Source organism: Mixophyes fleayi, chromosome 3 (genome assembly GCF_038048845.1).
Source record: "Mixophyes fleayi isolate aMixFle1 chromosome 3, aMixFle1.hap1, whole genome shotgun sequence".
Lineage (NCBI taxonomy): Eukaryota > Metazoa > Chordata > Amphibia > Anura > Limnodynastidae > Mixophyes > Mixophyes fleayi.
Genome location: NC_134404.1, coordinates 116,140,913 through 116,168,860, shown reverse-complemented (window position 1 = coordinate 116,168,860; position 27,948 = coordinate 116,140,913). Strand labels below are relative to the sequence as shown.

At 39.9% G+C, this 27,948-nt stretch overlaps 1 protein-coding gene across 2 annotated transcripts in view; it reads left to right on the top strand.

The window, feature by feature from the left end:
- MCF2L2 (MCF.2 cell line derived transforming sequence-like 2) overlaps positions 1 to 27,948 on the top strand; it is a 287,120-nt gene that overhangs the window by 125,201 nt on the left and 133,971 nt on the right. For both annotated transcript variants that reach the window (XM_075202198.1, XM_075202199.1), the window contains exons 13-15: positions 8,531 to 8,708; positions 19,646 to 19,752; positions 23,355 to 23,443. In XM_075202198.1, the coding sequence (XP_075058299.1) occupies positions 8,531 to 8,708; positions 19,646 to 19,752; positions 23,355 to 23,443 (374 nt within the window). The remainder of the gene's footprint in view (positions 1 to 8,530; positions 8,709 to 19,645; positions 19,753 to 23,354; positions 23,444 to 27,948) is intronic.

Genomic DNA, 27,948 nt, shown 5'->3' with positions numbered 1-27,948 from the left:
CAGCCTTAATGTGTCCATGGTGTAGGTGTTGGTTTCCATTTCAGAGCAAGGCAATAGACTCTGTGGGTTTACCCACAGGCAGCCAGCAACATTTTATGTGTTTACATAGTCAAGATTGTTATTTGACCTCCTTTGACATTAACTCTCATATTACATTTTTCCAGCACCTTTAACTTTCCCTATTGTGCAACAGGCCTACCAGTTCCCAGAAGTCTGAAGTAGTTGAAATCTAAATATAGTTAATGGTTTCCAGTATTGAGATTTGCATCAAATAAACAGTGTTCAGGTACTGTACAATATTGATTCACCTTGGTGAATGAGGGTCTCCAACAATATTGATGCAAGACTTCCAAACAGTTATGACTCTTAATTAAACAAATGACCTTCTAGAATGGTCGGGGTCATATACAATAATGCTGGAGTGCCCTGTGTGCCTATAATTAGGGCCAACATGGTTATAAAGAGGAGCGATTGTTTGGGTGCATTTGGCAGAAGCTTTATATATGAAGGCAACTCAACTTGCTAATGTTTTATAAATAATGGTGTCTAAAGCTGGGTACACACTACAGAAATTTCAACCAACTTTTTATGCCGAGCGATTTTACATGCGATCGATGTTCCGATCGCTCGGTCCATGGACTGCATACACACTAGCCTTGTTTAGGACGAGAAAGGGAAGAGCGGACGTCCCTTTAGCGACTTTTTACAGCCATGTTGTCGTGAGCAATGACTGTAATTTCATACTCACTGTTGTGGATCGGTCGGAAGTTTATACACACTACACAACGGAAATGAGATTGTAACGAAAATATTGAACGGTACGACCAACCAAATGAGGCGACAATCGTCAATTTAGGCAGACTTTCGACCATCGTGTCACTGCACACACTGATCCAACTTTTGAACGAGCGGTTGTATGTCGGCTGATTTAGCCGATTATTGGATGACAACTGTGTAGTGTGTACCTAGCTTAAGATAGTTTCAATATGAAACTCAGAATGAAAAACATACTTCTCTGCAAAGGGCAACAGTGAGCAGAAGCGCAAATTCTAGGATTGTGATATTCCTACATTAATTTGAGGTGCAAAAAGCAAAGCAGACAAGCAGCTGCAGATCAACGGATTGCACACATTAACCTGTAACACAAGTAGCCAGTTTAATCCCAAAACAGATCAACGACAACTCTACAGAGACTGATTGTGTAGTTGGGCTGCAGTGTACAAACCACTTGTCACATCCGGCAGTGCAAGTTTGTGCGTTCTGTGGTGCTTAAACTCTGCTTAAGTGTACTTGAGTGATCACTTTCACTCTTTGTTGCAGTATTTCTTTCCTGACATGGATGTCACGAACAGCACTCACCTGAGTCTGCGTGACGCATATGTGACACAGGGTCAACCACAAAGACAACCACCTGGTCTGTCTAAAATGATTAAATCCTTCCCTATCTATGCCACACACTAGCTTTGCGATACTAATTACCACCACCAAGTTTGTTTCGGATAAGAGCTGACACTCTTATTTAGGAAGCCTTCGGTTCTCCCTAGCATTAATCCAACACAATTTACTTTAATCAGAGTTCACTTAAACCACAAGGTTTGCACAGTTTCAATTAGGTAGCGTCTGGACCAAACTGTCGCGTGAATTCATAAGAACACAGAGACTAGAACTTATTAAGTGTAATTTAATATGGAAAATACATCCACAATGCTTAAGATAAAAAGATAATAAAATGACATACAAATATAGTGCAATTGTTTCTTATAAAATAAAAAGGATAAAACACAGAATTGATACCTCACTTAGAATCAAGTTTGTGGTGCCGGGAGGAGCAGGAAAAAATGGAACCTCTTCAATTACTCCCTCAGAAGAAGAAGAACCAGGAGTTACATTTTCAGTACAGTTTTAAAACCCAGCTACAGGGTCCACAGCCCCCCCCCCTTTCCTGTGACCTTATTCAGCTTGAATCTGTCATTTACATACAACCCAGTCTCTGCAGTCGGCATGTCTGGGGCCTCCCAAACATGTGTGAGATTTCATTGTCTTGCAAGAGATTTCTCCAAAGGCTTTCCCATTTGCGTCCTGCCCTAAATGACATAAGGTGCTACCCTTATCTACCAGCCCCCCTGGGTGGTTTAACATACACAAAACCCCTTGATCTAACAGCTTCTAAGAGAACCATGTCCCACTATTTCTAGGAAGTAATTCACAAACATATTTTTGCAGATTTATGCCTAAAAATTAGCTTGCACATGACACCTCCCCGTTCTAGAGGGTGGCAGGGAAATTGTTACCTACAAGACGATTTTCCCTGCTCACCTGACACAAGGCTTTCGTTCTGACGGGATAATCCATCTGCATTACCATGGTGGCTCCCTTTTCGGTGCTGAACAGTGAAAGTGTATTGCTGGAGGGTCAAACTCCACCGGAGCAACTTCCCATTGTCCCCAGCCACCCTGTGCAACCAGCTGAGAGGGTTGTGATCTGTGATTACCGTAAAGTCCCGTCCATACAGGTAGGACTGCAACTTTTGCAAGGCCCACACTATAGCTAAACACTCTTTTTCCACAACTGCATAGGCCACCTCCCTGGGAAGCAGCTTCCGACTAAGGTATAGGATGGGGTGCTCTTCCCCTTGTTGATTCACTTGGCTGAGTACAGCTCCCAGCCCATAGTTGGAGGCATCCGTTTGCACTGTAAACCTCCGGTCAAAATCAGGAGCCTGCAATACTGGGGATTGGGTAAGTGCAGACTTCAATGCGGTGAATGCCTCTTCACAGTCTGGGGTCCAAGTCACCACTTGGGGCAACCTCTTTTTTGTAAGGTCAGTTAGGGGCTTAGCTAAGGAGCTATATTGGGGCACGAATTTTCGGTAATATCCAGCGGTCCCCAAAAAGGACATAACCTGTTTCTTGGTCTTAGGGGTGGGCCATGCAGCAATAGCATCTACCTTAGTTGGCTCAGGACGCAGGGTACCTCCTCCTACTCGATGCCCCAAGTACTGCACCTCATTCATACCAATCTGACATTTCTCAGGTTTTATTGTTAAACCCACCCCCGCTATTTTAGCTAGCACACTGCTCAAGTGGATCAAATGTTCTTCCCAGGTCTGACTAAACACAGCAATGTCATCTAGGTAGGCTACCGCATGCCTCTCTTGGCCCTCTAGCAGGCTATCAACGAGTCGCTGGAAGGAGGCAGGGGCATTTTTCATCCCAAAGGGCATGACCAGGAACTCATACAGACCAAACGGGGTGATAAATGCGGACCGCTCCTGAGCCTCAGGCGTCAGAGGGATCTGCCAATAACCCCTACTCAGATCCATAATGGTTATATAGCGAGCATGGGCTAACCGTTCTAGCAATTCATCTATCCTGGGCATGGGATAGGCATCAAACACAGTAGCCTCATTTAACCTTCTATAATCCACACAGAACCGGGTTCCACCACATTTTTTGGGGATCAGCACTACTGGTGCAGCCCAGGAGCTGTGGGACTTTCTAATTACCCCTAACTCCAACATTTCTTCAATCTCCCTTTTCATATCTGTCTGCACTTCCAGGGAAACTCGATAAGCTGTCTGTCTGAGGGGAGGCTGATCGCCTGTGTTTACATGATGAACAACTAGATGTGTTTGTCCTGGCTTCCCTGTAAAATGATTCTGATAGGGCTTCAATGTCACAAACAGCTGATCTATCTGTACTTCTGTTAAGCTCTCACTACGCTGGGTGGTCTCTAATGATCTCCCACTCTTGGCAGAGGCTACTAAGTCTAACAAGGGGTCTGGCTCCTGGTCCTCTTCAGGTAAGCTACATACAGCTAATACAGAGACCCCCCTTTCGTGGTAGGCCTTGATCATGTTCACATGATATACCTTGTGCCTCTTCCGTCCCTCATCCCTGGCTACCACATAATTGACATCATTGATGCGTTGAACTATCAAGAAGGGGCCCTCCCAAGCAGCCTGTAACTTATTCTGCCGCATAGGAACCAATACCAGAACTTTCTGACCCACTTCAAAGATACGCTCCCTAGCACTGCGGTCATACCATTGCTTCTGCTTAGTCTGGGCAGCCTTCAGATTACTATGCACCATCCCCATTAGGGATTGCATCCTCTCCCTGAACTGCACCACATAGTGGACCACGGAGGTTTCGGGGGTGATTAATTTCCCTTCCCAATCCTCTTTGATCAGATCTAAGGGACCGCGCACCCTGCGCCCATACAGGAGTTCAAAGGGGGAGAAGCCAGTGGATTCCTGCGGCACCTCCCTGTACGCAAACAGGAGGTGCGGCAGAAACCTCTCCCAGTCTCTCCCCTGGGACTCCACAAAGGTTCTGAGCATCTGTTTGAGAGTACCATTAAAACGCTCACACAGGCCATTAGTCTGTGGGTGGTAGGGGCTGGCTATGAGGTGTTCCACGTGCATCTTTTTGCAAAGGCTTTGCATTAAATTAGACATAAACTGTGTGCCCTGATCAGTTAACATTTCCTTGGGGAATCCTACCCTGGAGAAAATGGATATGAGGGCATCGGCCACCTTGTCAGCCCGTATGGAGGAGAGGGCCACCGCTTCGGGGTACCGAGTGGCATAGTCCACCACAGTGAGAATAAATTGTTTTCCAGAGCTGCTGGGAATGGCAAGGGGTCCTATAATGTCCACAGCTACCCGCTCAAAGGGTTCTGCTATTATTGGCAGGGGCACTAGAGGGGCGTGTCCCACATCACCAGGCTTCCCCACCATCTGACAGGCATGACAAGATCGACAATAATTGGCAATATCTTTGCCCATTTCTGGCCAGTAAAACTTTTGCTTTAAGCGAGACTTAGTTTTCTTTATGCCTAAATGCCCTGCCAGCGGGACCTCATGAGCTACCCTGAGTAACCCTTCCCGATACATAAGGGGTACCACTAGCCGTTTCTCCATCACCCCCGCCTCAGGTACATCTCTGGCTACACTTTCCTTATACAACCTTCCCTGTTCCCAAAACACTCTTTCTTTATCAGACTCAGTGGGAGGACTGCCTGCTAGGCACCTCAGGGTTTCCAGTGTAGTGTCAGTGTGCTGTGCTTGTTGAAAAGCCTGGCTTCTCACTTGCTGCTCAGTGTCTGGTGACAAAGGTAAGGCATCTGTAACTGCATGTGCTGGAGGGAGGGGGGTTAGAGGGGGAGTTTCTGGGTCAGAGGGACTTTCTACCTCTCTCTCAGGAGTTAATTGTGAGGACCTATCCTTCTCTGCTTGCCTACGTGTGACCACTGACACTGAGGAAATAGTTACATCCCCTACCTCCTTGGATACAGACAGTTGACCTAGGTGGGATACAATTGAGCAATCATTTTCCTTCTCACATCCTAGTTTACAGACTTCAGATACAACTGAACAAACATTTTCCCTGTCACATCCTGATACCTGGGAAAAAACATGGTTAGGTTCAGAGTCCACAACATCACTACTAGCAACATAACGAGATAACATCCTGCCTAAATCAGTTCCAAGCAAAACATTTGTAGGAATATTGTCCGATACCCCGACTTCCCTTAGACCTCTTCCAGCACCCCAGTCCAGATAGACCCAGGCCATAGGCACAGCAGGGTGTATTCCTCCCACCCCGCGCACAGCAATAGTTTTCCCTGGAATTATATCCGATGACCCCACCAACTCTGAACGCACCAGGGTAACATCAGCACCCGTGTCTCTTAACCCCACAGTTACCTTGTCACCGACAGTGACCGTTTGCAGATTGTCATTCCGGCTCACTTGGGATCCCGCAACACACAGGACAGCTGGAGCAGACCGGGGAGGAGGTGGTCCCACAGTGGAGGCTGTAGATGTCTTTCGGTCTGGACAGGCGGCACTGAGGTGCCCTGTCCTGTTGCAAATAAAACAACGGCGGGTATCTCCCTGAACAGGCTTGGCCCCCACCCTCCCAAAAGATGAAGAAACAACAGCAGGTGAAGGTGCTCCTCCGGGCCGCTCCCCTTTCCAGGCAGACTGTCCTGGCACAAAAGTTCCTCTTTTAGCTGCAGGGGCCCGGGTGACAGTGTACTTGTCAGCCAGTCTAGCTGCTTCCGCAGATGATGCAGGGTCCCGATCCACTACCCATTCCTTCACATCAGCTGGGCACAAAGTCAGAAACTGCTCCTGGATCATCAAATCTTGCAGAGCATCAAAGGTGGTGATCTGTAGCCCTCCAACCCACTGTTTGAAGGAAGCACACAGCTGGGCCACTAGTCCTGAATATGTGTCAGAGGCACTGCGTTTTAAATCTCTGAATTTCTGCCTATGCGCCTCTGGGGTGATGTTAAAACGTTGCAACAGGGCACTTTTGATTGCCTCATAATTTCCGTCCATCTCAGGTGGAAGATCTGCAAAGGCCTCTAATGCTTTACCTCGCAAACCAGGGGTTAGATATTGTGCCCACTGATCTTTGGCCAGTCCATACTGTCGGCAAGTCTTTTCAAACCCTCGCAAAAAAGCATCTACATCCCCGTCTTTTTCCAATACAGGGAAATTCTCAGGACGGGGTCTGCTAATACCAGTGTCTTTGGCTTCTAGCTGGCGTTTGAGCTTGGCAAGCTCCAGCTCATATCTCCTATCCGCCTCTCGCTCAGCAGATTCTCTTTCTGCCTGTCGCTCTGCTTGGCGCTCCGCTGCCTCCATAGCAGCGCGCCTCTCTGCTGCCTCCATAGCAGCGCGCCTCTCTGCTGCCTCCATAGCAGCGTGTCTCTCTCTCTCCTGACGGTCAGCAGCTTCCTTCTCCTGGAACTGCTGTATAAGTTGCATTTTAGTTGTAATGTCCGCTGGGCCCAAATATTTCAGGGCGGTTTGCATATAAACGTCCATAGCAGTGTCCACACATGAACCATTAGAATCATCCGAAATTAACCGTCCCTGGTTTTGAGGAATATCCACAGTCAGGTCCTCTCCTGAGTCCTGGCTATGCTCTTCCTCGGACACAGCTGTGAGTTGATGTTCATCCCTCTGTACAAGAGCTTCAATCAATTGCTCCTTACTTTTGCCACTGGTGGGAATTCCTGCATCCTCACAATCTGAAATCAGCGCCTCCTTTGTCAAACGTTTATATGCAGCAGCCATTTCCTCAGTTTAATGCCAAATAAAAAAAGATAAGAAAAAAAAGAGAAGGGGAGGGAAAGAAACAATTGCTGTATGTCTTATAATGTTTTAAGCATTGAGTTTAGTCTCTGGTGAATTAGTCTGTATTTCCTCTCTCAGGGATCACACAACCCTAATTCACTTACGTTCAAAAAAAAAAAAAAATTAAAAATATATCCCACAAGCTTGCCACCAATTTGTCACGAACAGCACTCACCTGAGTCTGCGTGACGCATATGTGACACAGGGTCAACCACAAAGACAACCACCTGGTCTGTCTAAAATGATTAAATCCTTCCCTATCTATGCCACACACTAGCTTTGCGATACTAATTACCACCACCAAGGTTGTTTCGGATAAGAGCTGACACTCTTATTTAGGAAGCCTTCGGTTCTCCCTAGCATTAATCCAACACAATTTACTTTAATCAGAGTTCACTTAAACCACAAGGTTTGCACAGTTTCAATTAGGTAGCGTCTGGACCAAATTGTCGCGTGAATTCATAAGAACACAGAGACTAGAACTTATTAAGTGTAATTTAATATGGAAAATACATCCACAATGCTTAAGATAAAAAGATAATAAAATGACATACAAATATAGTGCAATTGTTTCTTATAAAATAAAAAGGATAAAACACAGAATTGATACCTCACTTAGAATCAAGTTTGTGGTGCCGGGAGGAGCAGGAAAAAATGGAACCTCTTCAATTACTCCCTCAGAAGAAGAAGAACCAGGAGTTACATTTTCAGTACAGTTTTAAAACCCAGCTACAGGGTCCACAGCCCCCCCCCCCTTTCCTGTGACCTTATTCAGCTTGAATCTGTCATTTACATACAACCCAGTCTCTGCAGTCGGCATGTCTGGGGCCTCCCAAACATGTGTGAGATTTCATTGTCTTGCAAGAGATTTCTCCAAAGGCTTTCCCATTTGCGTCCTGCCCTAAATGACATAAGGTGCTACCCTTATCTACCAGCCCCCCTGGGTGGTTTAACATACACAAAACCCCTTGATCTAACAGCTTCTAAGAGAACCATGTCCCACTATTTCTAGGAAGTAATTCACAAACATATTTTTGCAGATTTATGCCTAAAAATTAGCTTGCACATGACAGAGGGGTTTTCCAGTGTGACAACACCCCCATCCACAGGGGGTCAATGGTTTCATGAGAATGACTTAGTGACTTTTCAGTGGAAGAATGGTGTTGCATCCCTCACGCACAACCTCAGACACTGCTAGACTCATTGTCACAGTGTATACAGGCTGTACTGACATATCCTTTTTGTATTCACTACCTGTTCTTGGAGTTATAACAATAATGATGTATATTGTGTAGCAAGATGCAGTATACATATCGATAAAAATCTTATTTTGAATACAGTTTCCAAATAGTAATTCACCTGTATTCATGAATCTAGACATGCGTTCAGAAGGTGCTACAGAAGTTGGCTGATGTTCAAGAAATGTTTGAGAAAAGACAAGCAAGCTTAAAGAAATTGGCAGCCAAACAGACAAGGCCTGTACAGCCCGTGGCTCCACATCCAGAGTCCTCTCCAAAGAGAGCGTCCCCAAAGGCAGCTAGGCCCACATCTCTAGGTAAGAGGGACATTTCTGGAATTTTGTCTCGTGCACTTTTTTGGTTTCAAGGTCAACTTCAAATATCTGTAATAAGGTACTTCTGGAAAAGTATTTTACTGACTGATTTGCTATGTAATTAGATTTATTATGTACAGCACACTACTGTATAGTAACCTAATTAATAATAATTAAAACATCAGAGTTTCAGGTCTTGAATTAAGTATGGCTTTAGTCCTCACCATTTCTACTGGAAGTTGATCCAGTGGTGGATTGAAATTATTATTGCTGGGAGTGCTGATGCCATAAAACCAAACTCAAACCCTTTTATTTATTTATTTATTTTAATCTAGCCAATTATCCCACAGATGCACTCATTTTTTATATCTCCTCAGGACACTTACAGTTTAAAAAATGTTTAACAACACAGCAAGACCCCACGTGTATTAAATGTACCTGTTGCCTTCACACCGTTGAGTGTGCACTGAACCTACAATCACCAGCATGCAGCCTATCAATTCACTAGGAACAAATGAAGCATGTGCCTTGTGTCTCATTATTAGACTACACCAGTGAATCCCAAACTGTGTGCCTGGGCTCCCTGGGGTGCCTCAGCAATCTCACAAGGGTGCCTCGGCCAGGGCCAGTGGTAACCAAGGTGGGGGACTACTTGGTAATTATTTTGGCTTAGGGGTTCCTTGAAAAAATTATGGAGGCCCTAAGGGTGCCTTGAACTGAAAAAGTTTGGAATCCACTGGACTACACATTGGTTCAGCCCACTAAACTGCTGCTTCTCCTGTGTGTAAGTGACAGGTTGACTTTAATATATACGGTTTGTCTCATAATCCAAATATTTTACAGTAAACATCTCACCAACTGTATTGGAATATACAGAAAGCCTGCTTCCAAAACATAGTTATATATATATATATATATATATATATATATATATATATATATATATATATATATATATATATATATATATATATATGTATTCCTAAATATTAGGCCTAGCATTACCAGCTAAACCTTCATTAAAAAAGCGGTCACTGGATCTGTCAGATTGAACTGTTCCAGAAAACATGTTACCAATACGACTTTTAGCCTTCTGGGGATGTTTACTTACAATCTATAATTGCTGAAATATATGCCTCTCTGGTTCAGCCTCTAATCTTTTTATCTAGGTAAATGCAAAGAAATCTCTCCATTGAATCCATTCGCAATTAGGAACAAGCGGCAAATAGAAAAATATTCTTCCCGGCATCAGAATGATCCAGCAGATTCTTTCTGTGTCACTATTTGGCTGGAGTTAGACTGAATTCTTATGCATTGTATACCTTCTGCTACAAGATTGCTTGTGCGAAATTAGTTGTATTACTAGAATAGCTCCGTTTTATCACTCATGTCATGTCACTTACAGTTGAATTTAGATACTAGCTCCAGTCACACACAGTTTCTCTTTTCTAGATTCTCTCACCCCACTGATTGTATAACACCTCTACAGTGGTAGATCAGATAAGTCAGATCAACCAAACAGCCCTGGCTCAGCCAATAATACATGTGTGTACTATAATGGAAGTAAAATGTTGTGATAAAATAACAGGCATGGAATATTATCTCACTAATGCTTCTAAACCCATCTATTAGCTGCAAACTTTAGGTAAATAGTTCAGTAGAAATAATGTTTGCTTGCACACAGCCAATGTGTATTTACCTTTTTCAACTATTGCCCTGCCTTTATTTTTACACAGATTATGTTTTCTACACCAGTCACACCCAGCTACACTTGGACATTTCCAAACACGACCCTTCACAGATATCTGTACACACTATAAAGTGACACAGTGGCTGCCCGTCAAATGACTATCATTGGGAAAGTCACACAAGTCTATCTAGGGCAGTGTTTACTATATAGGCCACTGTCTAGGGGTACCGCTTAGAAATGGGTTTTTCGGCAATTATGTTTACTTTAACATTCTTCTCTTTCTTTGCTCCTGTACTGAAGAAGGTTGGTGTACAGACTGCCTGTACAGTGCAGAGTTACTTATTTAGGACATATACTCAATGCCAACCCTAAAAGACAGCCCTGTCTCTTTGTTCTATCTTTCACATTTCTCAGTTAGGAGTCAGACAAACCGAAATAAAGTGATTGCTAGCTATACCTTAATGAGAAAACACTGCAAATTCCAAAAATTATAATGATATTTTTATCCTGCTAATCTTAATGACAAGTAAATAGTTCTGATGAGGTAGATAGAACATTTGGTTTTTAAAATGAAATATGTTAATCATTGTTTGATATAAACCATATCAGCAAATACAGTCTTTGCTGGACCCAAATGTTTGCTTCACGTGTAAACAAATTTTGGTACATAAAATGTGTACTTGCTGGTTTTAATAAAGTAAATACTTTGAAAATAATGTTAGTTTAGTTATTTCAATAATTCAGTAAAAACCAAAAACATTCAGTTAATTTGCTGGTTTTGTCTTCGTGTCAGATCTTTTGAGACAATAATGTTTGATTTTTACAGCAATACAACATAAAGAGAATATATAATCATACCCAACACTATTTCTATATACCTTGTCTTAGGTTACTTTTTTCTATTTTGTTGTTTTCCGTTTATTCTTCATACCATAAAACATGGATATGTTTTATACACTGTGCTTTCTTGTGCTAGTCTGTAAACTTCTTTTTTTTTTATATTGTTATAGCGCCTCATGTAGGATTGGACTTTAGTCATTTTTCCTAGCGTAAAACACTCACTTCTGTGCTGCACATGCACCAAAGATACATACTCATATCTGTATTCGGGTTCCTCCACTTACGACGACTCCTTACGCTTAGCGAGGCAGAACGTGGGAGGAAAGGGTGGGCAAGCATAGGCCAAGTACAGTAAGGGCCTGTTAATGTAATTGCAACTAAACCAGAGGTGGACACATCCGCAGATACGCCTATCAGCAGGAGTAGCTCATGTGGGAGCTCGAGCACTGGTGCAAATATACGTACCGATCACCTTTGCAGAGTAATATAAATAAATAACTGTGCGACACCTGCCAAAAGTGAACTGAGCACCTGCTCTAATTGCCTGGGCCGATTGCCACTAATGTTGGGAATGAACAGTGTGGGGTTATCCCACAAAAGCTGCAACCAACGCCAGGCTATGACAGGCTGGGCTGTTCACACTATAAACAGGGAAACGCACAGCGTGTGGACCCCCTGTTATAGTGGGACACAGTCCCACTCTGTTCAGCATGAGGTTGAATCACCTATTGGAATTGGGGCCACAAAAATTGGAGTTAGACTCCATGTCGGAACTCAACGAACTCCCCATTGCGTCTCAACTTGAGCAGTGGCGCACGCGGGGGGGGGGGGGGGGGGGGGGGTTCTGGGTCTCCAGCAACCTCTCCGCTAAAGAAGTGCCCCTGTACTATCCAGCAGCCGCGGCGCTGTCAAAGAAGCGTCAGCGGCGGTGCTGTATTGCATACAGCACCGCCGCGGATGCTTCTTTGACAGCGCCGCGGCTGCTGTATAATACAGTGCTGCCGAAACGGAGCTGCTGTGCATGCGCAGCAGCTCTCGCTTTTTTTTTTTCAGTGGGGGGGAACCTCCCCCCTAACAATCCTGCGTGCGCCCCTGTTGAGGTCTAGCTACAGCTAACCAATCAGAGCGGCTTTCTCATGCTCTGACAAATGTATTATATTCCATATGGATTAAAAACAGGAATAATGAAAGGGTCCTTTAAAATTAGGTGTTTAATATATTGGTGAATGATGCATTGGAGGAGACTATTTAAACAAGATAGGTTGAGTGTCTTTTTTACTTTATCTTTTTGGCACTACAGGTCCAAGTGGGCCCTCAAGGCTAGGGCATGCTCTGGCAGCCATCGTTATACTGATACTTGTAGTTCTACAAGCCCCAGCACCCCCAAGCAGTGGCTCGCTGAGACCAGCTCCACCCAAATCCCACAGAGGATAGGGGTGTTGGGGTAATAGTTTGTTAAAGTAAGAGAAAATCACTTTTTACTCAAGATACGTGCAACTCAGAATAAACATGTAAATGTACAATTTTTGCATGACTCATTTTCCATGTATGTTTTCGATGCAGATGTGTCCAACTCTACATGAATCCCATACTGTGTGTTTAAGAATTTTCTTATGATATTTTTTCCAATACAAATGTAATATTACAGCTGAGTGGCATAGCTAAAGTTCCTTTGGCCCCAGTGCAAACGACAAGTTGGGCCCTAGACCTGTGCTCCCTGTATGAACCTCCCACACAGCTTTCATGACTACCAGTAATAATCACTACCACCATACTGGATACACATACAAATGTCTGTCCTTCAACAGGTTTACTGATATGAGGCTGCCCCACACGATCACCACTTTTTATATGCTCCTGAACCTTAAATATATTATAAAAGGTTATTAATTATTCATCTATATATGCTTCTTATCTGCATTATCTTGTTTTACATGCAGTTTTGGCATTGCAACTTGTTATTGTACTTACTTGCAGGCTGACATTGCAATTCAGAAGTCTTGTTTTGGCTATACTAATGTGGAAAATACCTTACACAGAAATGGGCACTGCTTCCCTTATCACATTCTTTTTAAATGGTATTAATATTTTGTTGTATATTCTGTGTACTACTAAAACAGAAGCTAAAAAAATTGGTGTACTTTAGCTGCACTACAAGATGTATAACTGATTACGCAGAATAAAAGCACAAAAGGCAATCAGCAAGTTGATTGTTGCCAGAACAAATAGATACACATTGCATTACTTTTCTAGTTCCTGCACCATTAACGGGAATAAAGCCCTTTTTATCCTGTTCTTGGCATCTGAATATGTTTGATAAAATTGTCTGATTTCTACGGTAGATCCAAAGTACAACCTGAAGTTAATTATTGGCTATGTTTCCACATGTTTATTTTCATAGTACATGCTATTAATGAGATATGCCTGTTTTGGAATATACAGGTTAATCACAAAAGTGTAGCCTTTGCCCATGCTGTTCCAGACTGTGAAAGGTGCACCACAGGGTCTCCTATCATAATTTGGCTAGGGTCCCATCAATGCTGTTGTAGCTTCCCAGGCCCTCTGCTCTTAAACTTGAGTATGAGTGGTTCAGTGCATGCTCAGAAGAGACCTCTTCTGTGCTCTTTCAAGAGCATCAGGAGGGATTCAAAGGTGGGTGTGATCTGGAATTGCTGGACCCCCTTACCCCCTGGCCCTATAGCAGGCACACCGCACATAGTTACTCCACAGGCCCATATCGCATCAAAAGCAGTAACATTAACAGTTGCTAAACAGTGATACTCTGCAATGTAGAGCTACAGCTGTCATCACTACAAGTAGAGCTAGACACCTGTGGATCCTATGGATGTATTAAACAGGAGTAGACTGGGCAGGGAAGGGGTGTAAGGTGCTGCCAGAGACCCTCACCCCATAGAAGGAAAGGTCCTCCTGGCCATTGTGTATGGTCTGCCCTTGCCCTCATTCAATGGTGGAAAACTCCATATATTTCAGGGACTTCCCAAGAGCCCTTCGGTCACACATTAATATGGATTACCCTTTTACTTAGAGTGTGTATGCTCTTGTTATGAGAATTACCGGCGAGAGAACAAGAGAGGGAAATGACTGATTAGAGAGGCGGCCTGTTGCCCACCGTGTCCTAGTTGCTGATTTTTGCATTGAATGTATTGAAAAGGAGCATCATGGAGGGAAGAACCTTTTTGTTTGTAAAGATAAACCACTGCGTGTAATTGTGAGATAGTAATAAGTTGGTATTTGGTCAGTAGGCATAATACAATCAAGGTAAATATCTGAATTGGCAGAAAAACAGAGTACATGCAATGTACAAAACTTTTTTTTTGGTAATTTCATCAGATTCTTGCTCCTACACAGCTAGACCACAAAAAATCACTACTCGTTTACACAGCACAGTTGACGCGCTATGAGATACACTAACAGCCATCGGTGCTGACAATGCGTCCTTCCCTGACTCATTTATATAGTGAGATGAAAGAGGAAAAATGTTCTGCTCTTTTCATCTGCACATCTCCAGCAGCCACCAACTGCGAGGCCTCATAAACAAGGTCACAGACACAGTTAGCTGTGCAATATTATATGTGGGACCAGTTGCACATAGATGGACTCAATTATGAGGTAACTGAAGTCAACTTGTTGTTAAGTTATACCTAAAGCTAACCTTGGTACAAAGTGGATGAATTCTTATGTAATCAATTATTGTCCAATTTGTAATTATTTTATTTACTAGAGTATTTTGTGTTAATCAGTGGTAGATATTCCTGAATAAATCCATTCTCAAACCCTGAGATAAGAAAATGAAATGTTGAAAAAATGATCCATGCTTTGTATAGCCACTGTAGCAGCTGTCAGTACATCAGCAGAGCTGGGATACAAACACTGATGTACACAGAGGCAGACACCACCACCTCCTGATGAAGGCTTCAGATAATCCCACCAGACTATTGCTAGCCATATCAGTTTAGCCAACAGGGAATTGAGGAAACAGCAGGTGGGTAGAGCTGGGAGGGGGGTTCCAACAGAAAGGACAAAGATACAGCAAACTACAGTCTAGATTTGATTGCCTAACACAGCCTCGTTAAAAACTACCAATCACAATATGACAACTCAAATGCATAATATGCCTCTCATTGGATCAATCTGGTGTAGTTCTCTACATAGAATATAACAATAAAATACACTGATTGTCTGCAAACAGTAGAAGCTGACATCAGTATTCATAAAAGTGCAACCTGTGAAATCACAAGTAACTAGTGACACTACTGGGGCACTTTGTGCATAATGCCTTAGTTTGTCTCTAGTTCCTATTGCAGTGGTTCCCAAACTTTTTCAGTTCGCGGCACCCTTAGAGTCTCCATAATTTTTTCAAGGCACCCCTCCAAAATAATTACAGAGCAGTCCCTTTTTTAAGTATTTGAGTCAAAATAACGTAATAAGTATTTAGGTCAGGACAGTAAGTTGTTTGCAAAAATAATACACATAAATCCAAAGTAAAAGAATATTTTTATATATTTTTTTCAATTATATTTCTGTCAAAGAATAATTTACAGCGAATATTAAGAGGAATAAGATCAAACAAAATAAAACAACATGTACAAAAATCATCACACTGTGCCCTTTCACCTTCCTAGTGCATAGCTAGCCAGCATTTTTACGAACATTGGTTCAGCCAGTGTCGGCTTTGACTGTGTATAGGCGATGGGTACACTTTAAAGCACAGACAAACCCCCAAGTAACAGTAATGGTTCCTCTGAGTCTCACTCATCAGCACACATTAACATGTAGGCATTATCACATTTACATGAATTTGTACTGAATCATAGCCTTGCAGTGAGTAAGACTGGTGTTTCTTCAAACCTAGAAATGGGATTTGAAATAGCATGAATACAAAAGGTTAATGGAGATTGTGTGCTAGAGATCTTGAATTTGTGTAATTGCAAATAAAATATTAACTTTGTTCTATAATTTGCGTCCGTATTGAGTTGGATAGATTAGTGTCATTGCATCACATAACTCGATCATTACATTGTAGTTTACTACAGACCTTTATGATAAAATTGTTGTTGATTAACACATGTTAATATAAAAGCTTCCGTTTAATGTTATATGCAACTTATAATGGAATCCAGTACTGAACTTTAAAATATGTGACTTAATATGTACATTTGTAAAGTATTAGATAACTGACACTATTTCAAGTACAATAAAAACTATTTTGAAGTATTATGGAAAGTGGCAAAAAATAAATCAGTGAAAGAAAGGCTGAACATTAATATAAACATATGATCATAAACAGTTGAAGTCAAATACATTTTTGAACATTTTCACATTTGTTGAATATTAAACCAACCACACATTACATAATGAAAAATAATATGTGATTGTTTCTAGTAAACACATCTGAGTGAGTGAATTGGCTCCACACTATCACAAAAGGCTGAGACTTGCCCAAATGTCTTCAGCTTTACTGCACTTTTGTTATTAGAAATGTCTTTGTGCCTTTACCTTACTGAGGTCACTAGTGAAGCGATGGCTGTAATATCAGACTCCTGAATATTTGTCCAGACCTCATAATGTCTGCCTCTCGTGTGCAGGTGACAGATACATTTTAAATATTCATATACTATAAAAGGACAACATCCCCAATGGATAAGCTTTAATTGGACATAATACAGTGTTTGCAAAGCATGATTCAGACACAGTGTCCTCATTTAACTTGCATAGCATGTTTCCAAAATATTTTAAGCAGTCTAGTGTCTCTTTAGTAAGTCTCAGACAAGAAAAAAATAGCAGCAAAAGGCATACATTGGCCAGCCCTGCACTATTCAATAAATAGATGTTATACTTATACTTTCAGGATATTGACAATTATAGATTAAAATACAGAATATAATCAGTTGCATTTTTGAAACAATACGGTCACACAATTATCTATGAATGCAGCTTTTTATACATTACGGAAATTTAAAATGAACAATACTTTAGTAGTTACTTCCAGAACTTGCCTTATTGCACTGATTATTTAATTAAAGCCGCACCACCACCCAAAAATGTTTTACCTAACTGGGGCTGCTCCATTTCAGGTGTTTTTGAAGCGGGTGGACAGACACGACAATCTGCTGTGTCCTGTGATTGGTCCTCCCACTCGTCCCTCCAACACTCTGCTGCCATTTAAAGATGGAGATTTATTGATTTTCCAGTACAGCTGCATGTAACAGTCCCCAGGGACAGGGGGGGAGGGGGGTGTTAAGTAGTTTTCCGTGTGGTAATACAACTTTACCACAGCAGTAGATTCATAGCAACAATGAGGCAGACTGTGGCAGCAGTCTTGTCTTTAGCAGCAGGTTTTTGATAGCAGTCAAATAAGTTGAAACTACACTCATTATCTTTTTCAAAACTTTTAATTTAGTAGTTTTGAGTATGTTAATAGATGTAATATTTATTACAGGTCAACTAAACCCATACATTTAAGTGTAACATGAAGCTGTAATCCAACCTGTCACTGCGAGATTGTTTAAATGTGAAGTATAGAACATGCTTGCCTGCTTTTAAATAACCATTTCAGGGAGATCATGCAAATAAAAATTATAAAGGTGCAAAAACATGGGGGGCCAATCCCTTCTGATAGCAGGGTAAATAAACAGAGCAAAAAAAAAAAAAAGCCCCATTGCTGCAATAAACATTTTATCATGTTCATAGGGCTGATAAATGGGCGCTAAATTATTTCCTTATTAAAATCTCTATCAAATTCTAACAAATACACTTTGGCCATCTAAATAAATAAATATATATAATATATATATATATATATATATATATATATATATATAATATATATATATATAATATCTATATCTCTCTCTCTATATATATATATATATATATATATATATATATATATATATAATATATATATATATAATATATATATATATATAATATCTATATAATATATATATATATAATATCTATATATATATATATATATATATATATATATATATATATATAATATCTATATATATATATATATATATATATATATATATATATATATATATTACACACACACACAGAAAATGTTCTTATTGATATATACACATACTGGCTTGAGCACCTGTGCTTGCCTGCATCATCATGTGCGCACACTGACAGGTCGGGAGTCACTGTGAAGATGCAGGAGGTTAACCTATCTTCCTGGGAGGTCCCCCAATATTCCGGGAGAATAGGCAACTATGACACAGACAGTCACATACACAGGACAGTAGTGGCCATTTTCCTGTGCTACAGATCTTCATCCTGCTAAATGTTAGATTCTAGATCTTGGATGGATTTTGACAAAAGGTCAAGGGATAGAATTCCATACCTTAGGATCAGCTAAGGAGAAAGCTTTAAGCTTCCATATGGTAACACAAACAGCTATAGCTACCCCTCAGTTCTTATGCAAGAAACTGATGCAGTTTGACCAAAGGGCCAATTGAACAAACCCATCTGTTCTGACCATTGCAAAGTGTCCTCCTGTGTACTTATTTATGGGTTGGTCAAAGGCCTAACACATGCGCTGATCGGTTCACCAGCTGACTAGATTTTTGTGATTTTCTGGGATCACACATAGTACAGTGGTTGGCCAATTAATCTGCAGTCTGCTCAGAGTATATATATATATATTTTTTTTATTACCTAGGAGATGAATACTCTGGTTTCTTAACAGTCACAAAATGAGGCAAGATAGAGAAGCACCACCTTCCTTATATAGCAGTTTAAAAATGGCAGATTTGTCTACACCAGTGTTTGCCAGCTCTAGTCCTCACAACAGTTCATGTTTTGAGGATGTCTGTATGTAGGAACATATACACATAACCTGTGTATGATTAAAGAAATCAAAATATAACTTCTTCTTGATACTTGGAGGATTGGCATTGAGAAACACAGGTCTACATCATTGTCAGATAAACCTACATTTTAAAGTTGGCTTGTTTATTACATTTTTATCAACCCCTACATAAAAAAAAAATAAGTATATTTTGAGTTAAAACTAATTATTTTCTCTGCACATCCCATTTCCTAACTTTAAGGCTTTGAAGAACAGACAGCTGTTCTCACAGTAATTATTTTGTTTCAAAACAATCACTTTAATCAACTTTACATACAATTTAAATACAAAATATTTGTCAATGATATAAGATGCATTTTGAATGAATTTGCTTAAGCTTAAAGGAAAAATAACTTTAATCAGTGTTCCTGAACTATGAAAAGACCAGTATACCGAGATGTAATATATAACCACAGTGTTGGTGTGTGTGTGATATAAATATATTACTACACCCACACACACACTGGTAATGCCAATACATGTAAATACTGTAGTCAGTAATATGTAAACTACACTATTTTCTAGCCACAACTCGAAGAGCACCTGATGTTCCCTGTATCCCTCCAAAATCACTGTCTGAAGCCGATCTGTCGAGGAAAAGAAATAATAAGAAGACTAAAGGAGGAATAAAGGTACTACAACTTATTTATTTTCTTCCATAAAGCTTAGCATGGAAGCAAGCCATAAGCAATGTAAGCATGGAAAAAATGTGCATAAAATGCAGAAATCTCAGCTACATACATTTTTACGTACAAATAGTAGCTGATGGGGAGTGCTGATCCTCTATTGCCATTTGGATACTCCTGGGGTACCCCTTGGTAAGTTCTCTCTCATTATAAGAGTACATAAATGTATGAACCAATATAGGGACTCTCATTGTTTATAGTTAGGACCACCCTAGCAGCAGAAGCGCCTTGACAGGGCAGGTGGCTTATCATATCTGCAAGTGTGTGGAAAGGAGATTACTGCATTTTACGTACAAGTATAGCAGTACTTTTACTGAGTCACAAAAGTGTTGTTGGGGTATTTTCCTCCGTATTTGTGCCGTTCTGGATAACCCCACCCTTTCAAGCAATTGCTATGAACCTAGAAATTGATTGAGCAACTTCCATTTCTGTATTAAACAAAACTGGTCAGTTTTTCTCCTAAAACATTGCTTGACTTTGCCTCATTTATGGCTTTAATCAACTGTGAAGGGCTTGGAACAACAATTATTACATATAGAACTATTGTGTGTTTGAAACTTAATTTTACATTAGGTGCAGGGGACCAAATAGAAGACACAAAATGTGTTCCATTACCTTGCCCAGTGCCTCCCATTGGCTATGCAGGTATCGGATTCTCTGTGAACACGAACTCCCTCCATAAACCTACACTTAGGCAGCAATCTAAGCACACATCTCATTTTTTGCTGCGTCTCAGCCATTTTGTGAATATAAATTAAGCCCAGTATAAACTATATGGATAAAAGTATTTGGCCACACCTGTTAATTATTGAATTAAGGTGTATCAATCAGACCCGTTGCCAGAGGTGTATAAAATCAAGCACCTAGCCATGCAGTCTCCATTTGCAAACATTTGTGATGCAAAATAGGTCGTTCGGAAGAGTTTAGTGACTTCAAGCGTGGTACTGGCATTAATGCAAGTACAAAAACTGTGTGGCGGGAGCTGGGTATGCATTTCCACAGAGTAACCACAGTGAAGGCCAGCTACTATATGCTCACTGCAGTAAAGAAAAGGTTTATTAAACTTCCCATACACTTTATTAAAAAAAAAAAAATAGTAGATACCCTTTAAATGGTCCTCGTAGGCGATACGGGCATTATGGTCACTGATATGAAAAACAATAAAATCAACGACAGCTAAACTCTACTTAGCTCCTATAAAGGTGTTACCAACACTGCTTACAAAGTCTTGTACTAGGGACAGAATTATCTATTCTGTTAAGATTGCAAAAGGACAATTAGAAAAGGAAAATTAATAAAATAGTGAGACATTAAGGTCTTCAATCTGGAGTTTAGTTAAACTAAGCCAAGGTACGTTTAATTTGTAACAAAACAGTATTATCTTTTTTTTCTTAGTTTCAAATATTCCATGAGGACTTATTAGGATGACATGTTCTTGTCGTATTTGGATAAATAGTGATTTAGAGAGGATGTTCGTTTAACGTGAATACAACTTGAGAAACTTCCTACTAAAGAGTAATTCACAGAACAAGACACACGTGGTTTCCTCACCCTTGGTTCATATGGTGTAAATTTCTACAGTAGATCAGGGGAGTTTTATGACTTCAGTACACCTGTGTGCACCTTTATATGTGACAAATGGAGAATGGCAGAGGAACATAAATGCTTTTCCCCTCTCGCTCCTTTTCACATGTGACAAGAGGAGAGTACAGAGGGTATATGTAACAAGTACACAGAGCCCCCTAAATTATCCTACCTGCTGCAATGTCTGGTGATGGAGGGCTCTGGTGTTCACAGCAGCATCCATTGCTGCTGCTCAATGTGATTGTTTTACTGGGCACTTTTCACAAACTTTCCCATCATGGACCAGCAACGTGAGTTGTCTAGTGCAGCACTCTGACCCTTCCTCCATTGGACACCACAGCAGGACAAGAGCTACTGGCATGGGCGGACATAGCTCCTGACTATCCCTCAGTCAGGATAAAATCAAGCCCTCTCGGCCTCCCACCCCTAACATTAAATTAACAATAACCCCATTTAATAAATATGCTTCCTTTCTCCTAGCCATGTTATTAATTGGCCCAGATTGCATTATTAGCCTATACAAATATCTTTGCTTCAATTAATCCAACATTACATAAATGGATTCAATAAAATACATCACATTATATTAATAAGCCCCTACCAACTACCTCATTACATTAATACTCCTCCCATTAATAGTCCCACTACATTAATCTTAACTCTACCGTACACATTACAATAGTCCCTACCAGCCCCCACATTATATAACTAGTCCCAGTACATAGCATTTATACCTCCCTCCAAATACCCTTCCAAACATTACCTAAATATACTCCGACAAATATTACATTAATTGCTACTTCCCCAGAGATGGATATACCACTTCAATAGATTTAAAAATAGTGCATATGGCTTTGTCTAATAAAGTAGATGTTCGATACACAGGAACTTTTTAGTTAGTTACTTTCACCTTTAGCCACACCAAGGATGGAGTAGTCTATTATTGTTGTTTTGTTTTTATTCTGTTTGTCATGCCATTTTATTCTGAAAACAGTACTAACTTCCTGTTCTCACTGTAAACTTTGAAAAGCACCTAGAATGTAGCTCCTTGTATACTTAAATTTATTGACCAACAGAAAAAATAATGCTGTAGTCAAAGCAGAATTAGTAGGATATGTGTTTTATTCCTGGTCTCTTAGAAGTATGCAATATGATAGTTCTTCAGCTGTTGCCGAACTATCTCAGAGGAGCCCTGCAAATCTCCCAACACCATGTGTAACCTAGATCTTTTCTATACATATAACTGTTAGCAGGCAGATCTGGTCACTCAAGCATTGAAGCAAGCGTTCACATCTGTATGGAAATTAGCCACACAAGTGGGCCACCAAACAGTATTAATCTAGTTACTCTGTATGCAGGCCAAGCACTCTGGATAACATGTGGTCCAGTAAGTGTGGTAAGCTGATGACTGTACATATTTGAAGATCAGAGTCGGGCAGACCTGACCTATTTCTATCAGATGTTGATTAAAATTGCATGGGTTAGGACCAATTTTATATAGAATTTGCAAATTCCTGCATATATTGGGCAAACTTGAAGCCATTTACATACATGTGCATTTCAAAAACAAAAAAAGTCTGTTTGATACTAGGAGGTAAAGGGGCACAAAAATAGTGCAAATCTAACTTCTCAAGCCCCTACCAACTCATCTGTGCCAACAGAGGGTAAAAAACAGTGTGGCTGTAACATCAGATTTACTTGTATAAACCCTGACATTGAGGAACTTCTGCTACTAAATGGCATTTATGCTGTTGGTGACATGAGACCAGGCAATGAGGCATTTAACCATCAAAAGACCTTATTGCTCATAAAAAGTAAACAAATACTTTTTACCAGTGTTTATCCAATAAGAGACATGGAATAAAGTAAGCAACATTATGCCTCCTTAAACAGAAAAGAAAAGTTGCATGTTGCCGAGGACTTATTGTTTATATATGCAGATATATCATTTATTTTAACTTCAGATCGAAGTGATGCATGAAGCAAGTCAAGGTGGGACAAGCCGATCACTAGCCATGAGTGAAAGTGAGGAGAACCTCTGTACACGAAAAAGGTATAGTAATGGTAACTAACCAGACTTTATATATAGAAATTGCCATATTAATTTTTTTTTATATATATATATATATATATATATATATATATATATATACACACACACACTACACAATCATTATTACGAAAGACCTGCTACACACTGCACACAACAGATAATGTAAAGAGAGATTTCAATTACACTTAAACATGTCATATCTCATGCTTTTTAAATAAAATTAAATATATATATATATATATAACACACACAATGTAGTATAATTTGTTGTTTTCCGTTCATGTTGCCCAAGAGGGATGTTTGATGGACTGTGATCCCTGTTAAAAACAGCAGAATTTCTTGTGGCTAATTTATATTTTCTTGGACTGAAGAGCAAATTGGGGAAAAGAAAAACAAAAAAACTAGCCACTTGTATCAGAAGTGGGAAATTATTCCATAAAGGTTATGAAAACTATGTGAGACTGGTACTGCAAGGCCCACAAGGTGCCCACACACTAAGATTTTGCTTTGTTTTAGGACCTAAAAATGACCACAAACGACAACATATGAGCCCAAAGAAAATTGATCATAAGCGTATTGGGACGGATGGTAAATTTGGCTGTATAATATCCAAAAGCATTAATGATGCCCTGTTCCACCCAGCCTTCTGTCCAAATACTGATAACAGCCGAATGGCACAGTCTGTGCTCAGTTCAATTCAACTGGTGTTGAACTTATAAATATATAAGACTCATCCAAGGTGTATTTCTTTAAGGCATGCAATGGACAAACACACTAAAGTTCTTGGAACTGTGTGTGTGTGTGTGTGTGTGTGTGTGTGTGTGTGTGTGTGTGTAATATATAATATATATATATATATATATATTAGTTAGTGTCCAGCTTCATTGTTTATAACTATATGTTATTGACTACTGTTAAAATAACTGTTTACATAAGAATATGAAGACCCCATCTATGATGATTGTAGCACACCAAGCTCCACAGACACTGTACAGCATGTGATGTGTTTTTGATTACAAAGAATGAATCTAAAGGGACCCTTGAACTTTTCCACTAGAATGTCAGGGGGACTCACCAAGCAGAATTACACTTGCTTTTAATAGGACTGTTGCGTGTGGCTCACCAGTGTCAACTCAGGTGCGGGCCAGGTGCCTTCTGCACCCCAAGATACGAGCATAGATATACACAAGTCAATTGCCCCCTCCCTATCAGGTCAACTGTTATCCACCAGCTTGGAGTAGTGGTGTATAGCGCTGTGTTTTTCTTTAGCATAATGCTTGTTGCTGGAAACAGCCAGGACACTTGTTCATGTTTGACGACAGCTGCTGCCACTAAGGAAGCAGTGAAGATCACCAGCATGTTATATTTACCCACCTAGGAAAATGTTTTACTAATGAGCCCTCTCCTCTTTGGCCCGTGAGCTGCAACATGCATCCTTTTTTTTTCCCCAGGGCTGTGTCAGTTATTCAAGAACCAACAAAAATCAATAAAGCTCACCATCTTCAAATGGCAACAGATGGGGTGTTCCAGAGAGCAATCAACAGCCTAATCTCTTGCTTGCAGCTTAGGCAATCAAGAGGTTATGCAGTTTTCTCTTGTTTGTTTGCTCTGGATAAAGTAGGCAAAACCTGCACAGGACTGAGGGTGGTTAATCACATGTGTCAGCATATCACAGCTATCATAAGGTTCAATTGTTGTCGTAACAGGCTGAAGTGGGAAAACAACTTCCATCACTTGAAGACAATTTAGCTCTGAAGTTGTTTGCTGCATTTTATATTAGTTGGTATAAAAACCACTTAGGTTGCTCAGAAACATTATTTAGCTCATTTATATACTAGCTTTAATATTAGTTAAGAAGGGCATTTATCTACCTTTTGAATACTAATAACTTTTTCCTCTGGTTAAGATTGTTCTGCTTTTCAATTATGAAGAACAAAAAAAAAAAAAAAAATGAAGTTTCCAGTTATGAAATTGTGGCCATGGTGTGATTCTCATAAATAAGCTGTGCAGTTAATAGAAGTTATTGCACTATCATCATTTTATTTAAAATGGATACTTTATACAACCGTATGTAGCTTCTTATGCCCATATATAGCATCATATATTCCCAAGAATTACTCATTTACCTGTATATAACCTTATGCTGAGGTGCTGTCTACCAAACTGCCAGTATCATATTAAACAATCCATGCAGGATCACGTACCAACAAATACACCACAAATATTACATTTAAATAAAAAAAAAATAAAGTGTCATATAGTTAATGTCATAACCGGAAGTCTATATTCATTTGGATACAGCTCTAGATCAATACAGGTGTTTAAAACCCCCCAAAAATACACACAACGTGAAGTTCTGCAAGGAAAAAAACCCTGGGGATTGAAGTTGCACTTACGTACTAAAATGAGCCTTTCAAAGTCTGAGTGATGAATTCTCAGTCTGATGAAAATGTCCTCTGTGGAGAAGTATAACAATTGCAGCTTATCTCAGATATAGGAATTGAATTGGTGAAACAAAGTCCTTTAAAAGATGTTAATTCCCAGATAAAAAAAAATAAAAAAATCCTCATTCCCATATGGTAGTCTCCGACCAATAGGTTTTGACCTTTATCAATGTGGGCCATCTGGAGCCGGATCCGTATGAATATGGACTTCCTGTTATGACATTCCCTATTTGATTGACACTTTCTGTTGATCATAATTCATGTTTATGGTTTTTTTTTTTTTGATGGTGCTTTGATGTATTTTCCGGAGAACCTTTTAAGGATCTCATGATATACTTCCATTCCTGATATTTTGTGGTTAGCGCCAACACTAAGTTTTTAAGATGTTTTAAGTATTTGTACAAGGAGGGTTGGTTCCTTGTTTCCTAGTGAGGCTTCTTCTCACCAAGTTGAGCGCGTTGTTTTTTGCCAATATTATATGCTACCCTGTGCCACATTCAACCTGTGTCACCAAAAATATTTAGATGTTTTCAATGACCTTAAAAAGTTCTTTTTACTTCACTGCTGGTTTTAGCTAATTTCTACATTTCTAACAAAGGTCACCCCCCCCCCCATGTCATTCAATCACCAGTCAATGTGTCACAGAAGGAATCCGGATATCAGTCTCACTAACCAGGATCAGAAGTACTATACAGTTTGTTAAGCTGTGCACATTTTGAAAGATAACTGCAGTTCAGCAGATTAGAAATGTACTCCCTCCCCTCTAATGTATAGAAACAGTATTACAACATATGGCAATGACTTTTTTTTTCAGAAAACCTTTCAAATTATGTTTATTACAAGAAAAAAAAAGAAAAAAACAGCACTATACAGAATAGAAGCAAAACACATTTTTATAGTCAGATGAACCCAAGGGCAGCAATTTCTATTTGTGTTGACATTTGCACAGTATGAAGACTTGTTTTTTGTTTTTTTTTAGTTAGACTATTTATTGAAAACCATTACAAAGAATTACAAAACAGCTGCATTAAAGCAATGTCGATATAAAACACCACATAGAAATGTACAAGTTAAAAAAGTAAACAAACAAACAAACCCATTAAGTTACATCCATGTTTAACATGCCTCATTGGCTGGGACACTAAGGCTCATTTAATAACAAGATGCAAAGAGCAATGATGTGCTGTATCACAGAGCAGCCAGATATCCACTTTTAGCAGTCTAGTAAGAATAATGAAAGCAGTTATCTAATATGGGTTACAGCATTGCTCTTTGCATCACGTTATTAAATAAGAACCACAGTCTACTCTTACAAGAGCAGCAGAATTTGAGCACCATGCATTGTAAAGGTTTTCTAACTGTAAAACTACAACTCAAATTCATTCCGTGTCAGCATGCAGGAGAGGATTCTGGAAATCTTTGTTAAATAGCAGATTGTAAGCTTGAGAGCAAAGTCCTCTTATCTCTTTGATAATACTTAGGGCTAGATTTACTAAGCTGCGGGTTTGAAAAAGTGGGGATGTTACCTATAGCAACCAATCAGATTCTAGCTTTCATTTATTTAGTACATTCTACAAAATGACAGCTAGAATCTGATTGGTTGCTATAGACAACATCCCCACTTTTTTAAACCCGCAGCTTAGTAAATCTAGCCCCTAGTCTTATTTCATTACCGTGTTTGTTCCCAACAATAAAGCCCTGCTCAATATGCTAGGGGTATGTAAATTATTGTGAACAATAACAGTAGCTGTGTTCAAGACTGCCCTGGAAGTTGGGAGAGATTTCACAACACTCTGCAATCCCTCTTAAAGATTAATGAATAGTAAAACTTTGGTGGCAACTCCACAAAAAGGATTATCTCAAAGAACGTCAGGCCAGTTTACCATTATATGCATTTATATATCTTTAAGAATAAATATTAATTTCCATTTATATATATATAAAAATATATGCATTTATAAAACAGACCCGCTGTAATTAAACTACTTTCACATTGAAGAGCAATTCTCAACCATGACCATAAGCTTTGTCAAAACAATAGGTAATATTTATGATCATGTA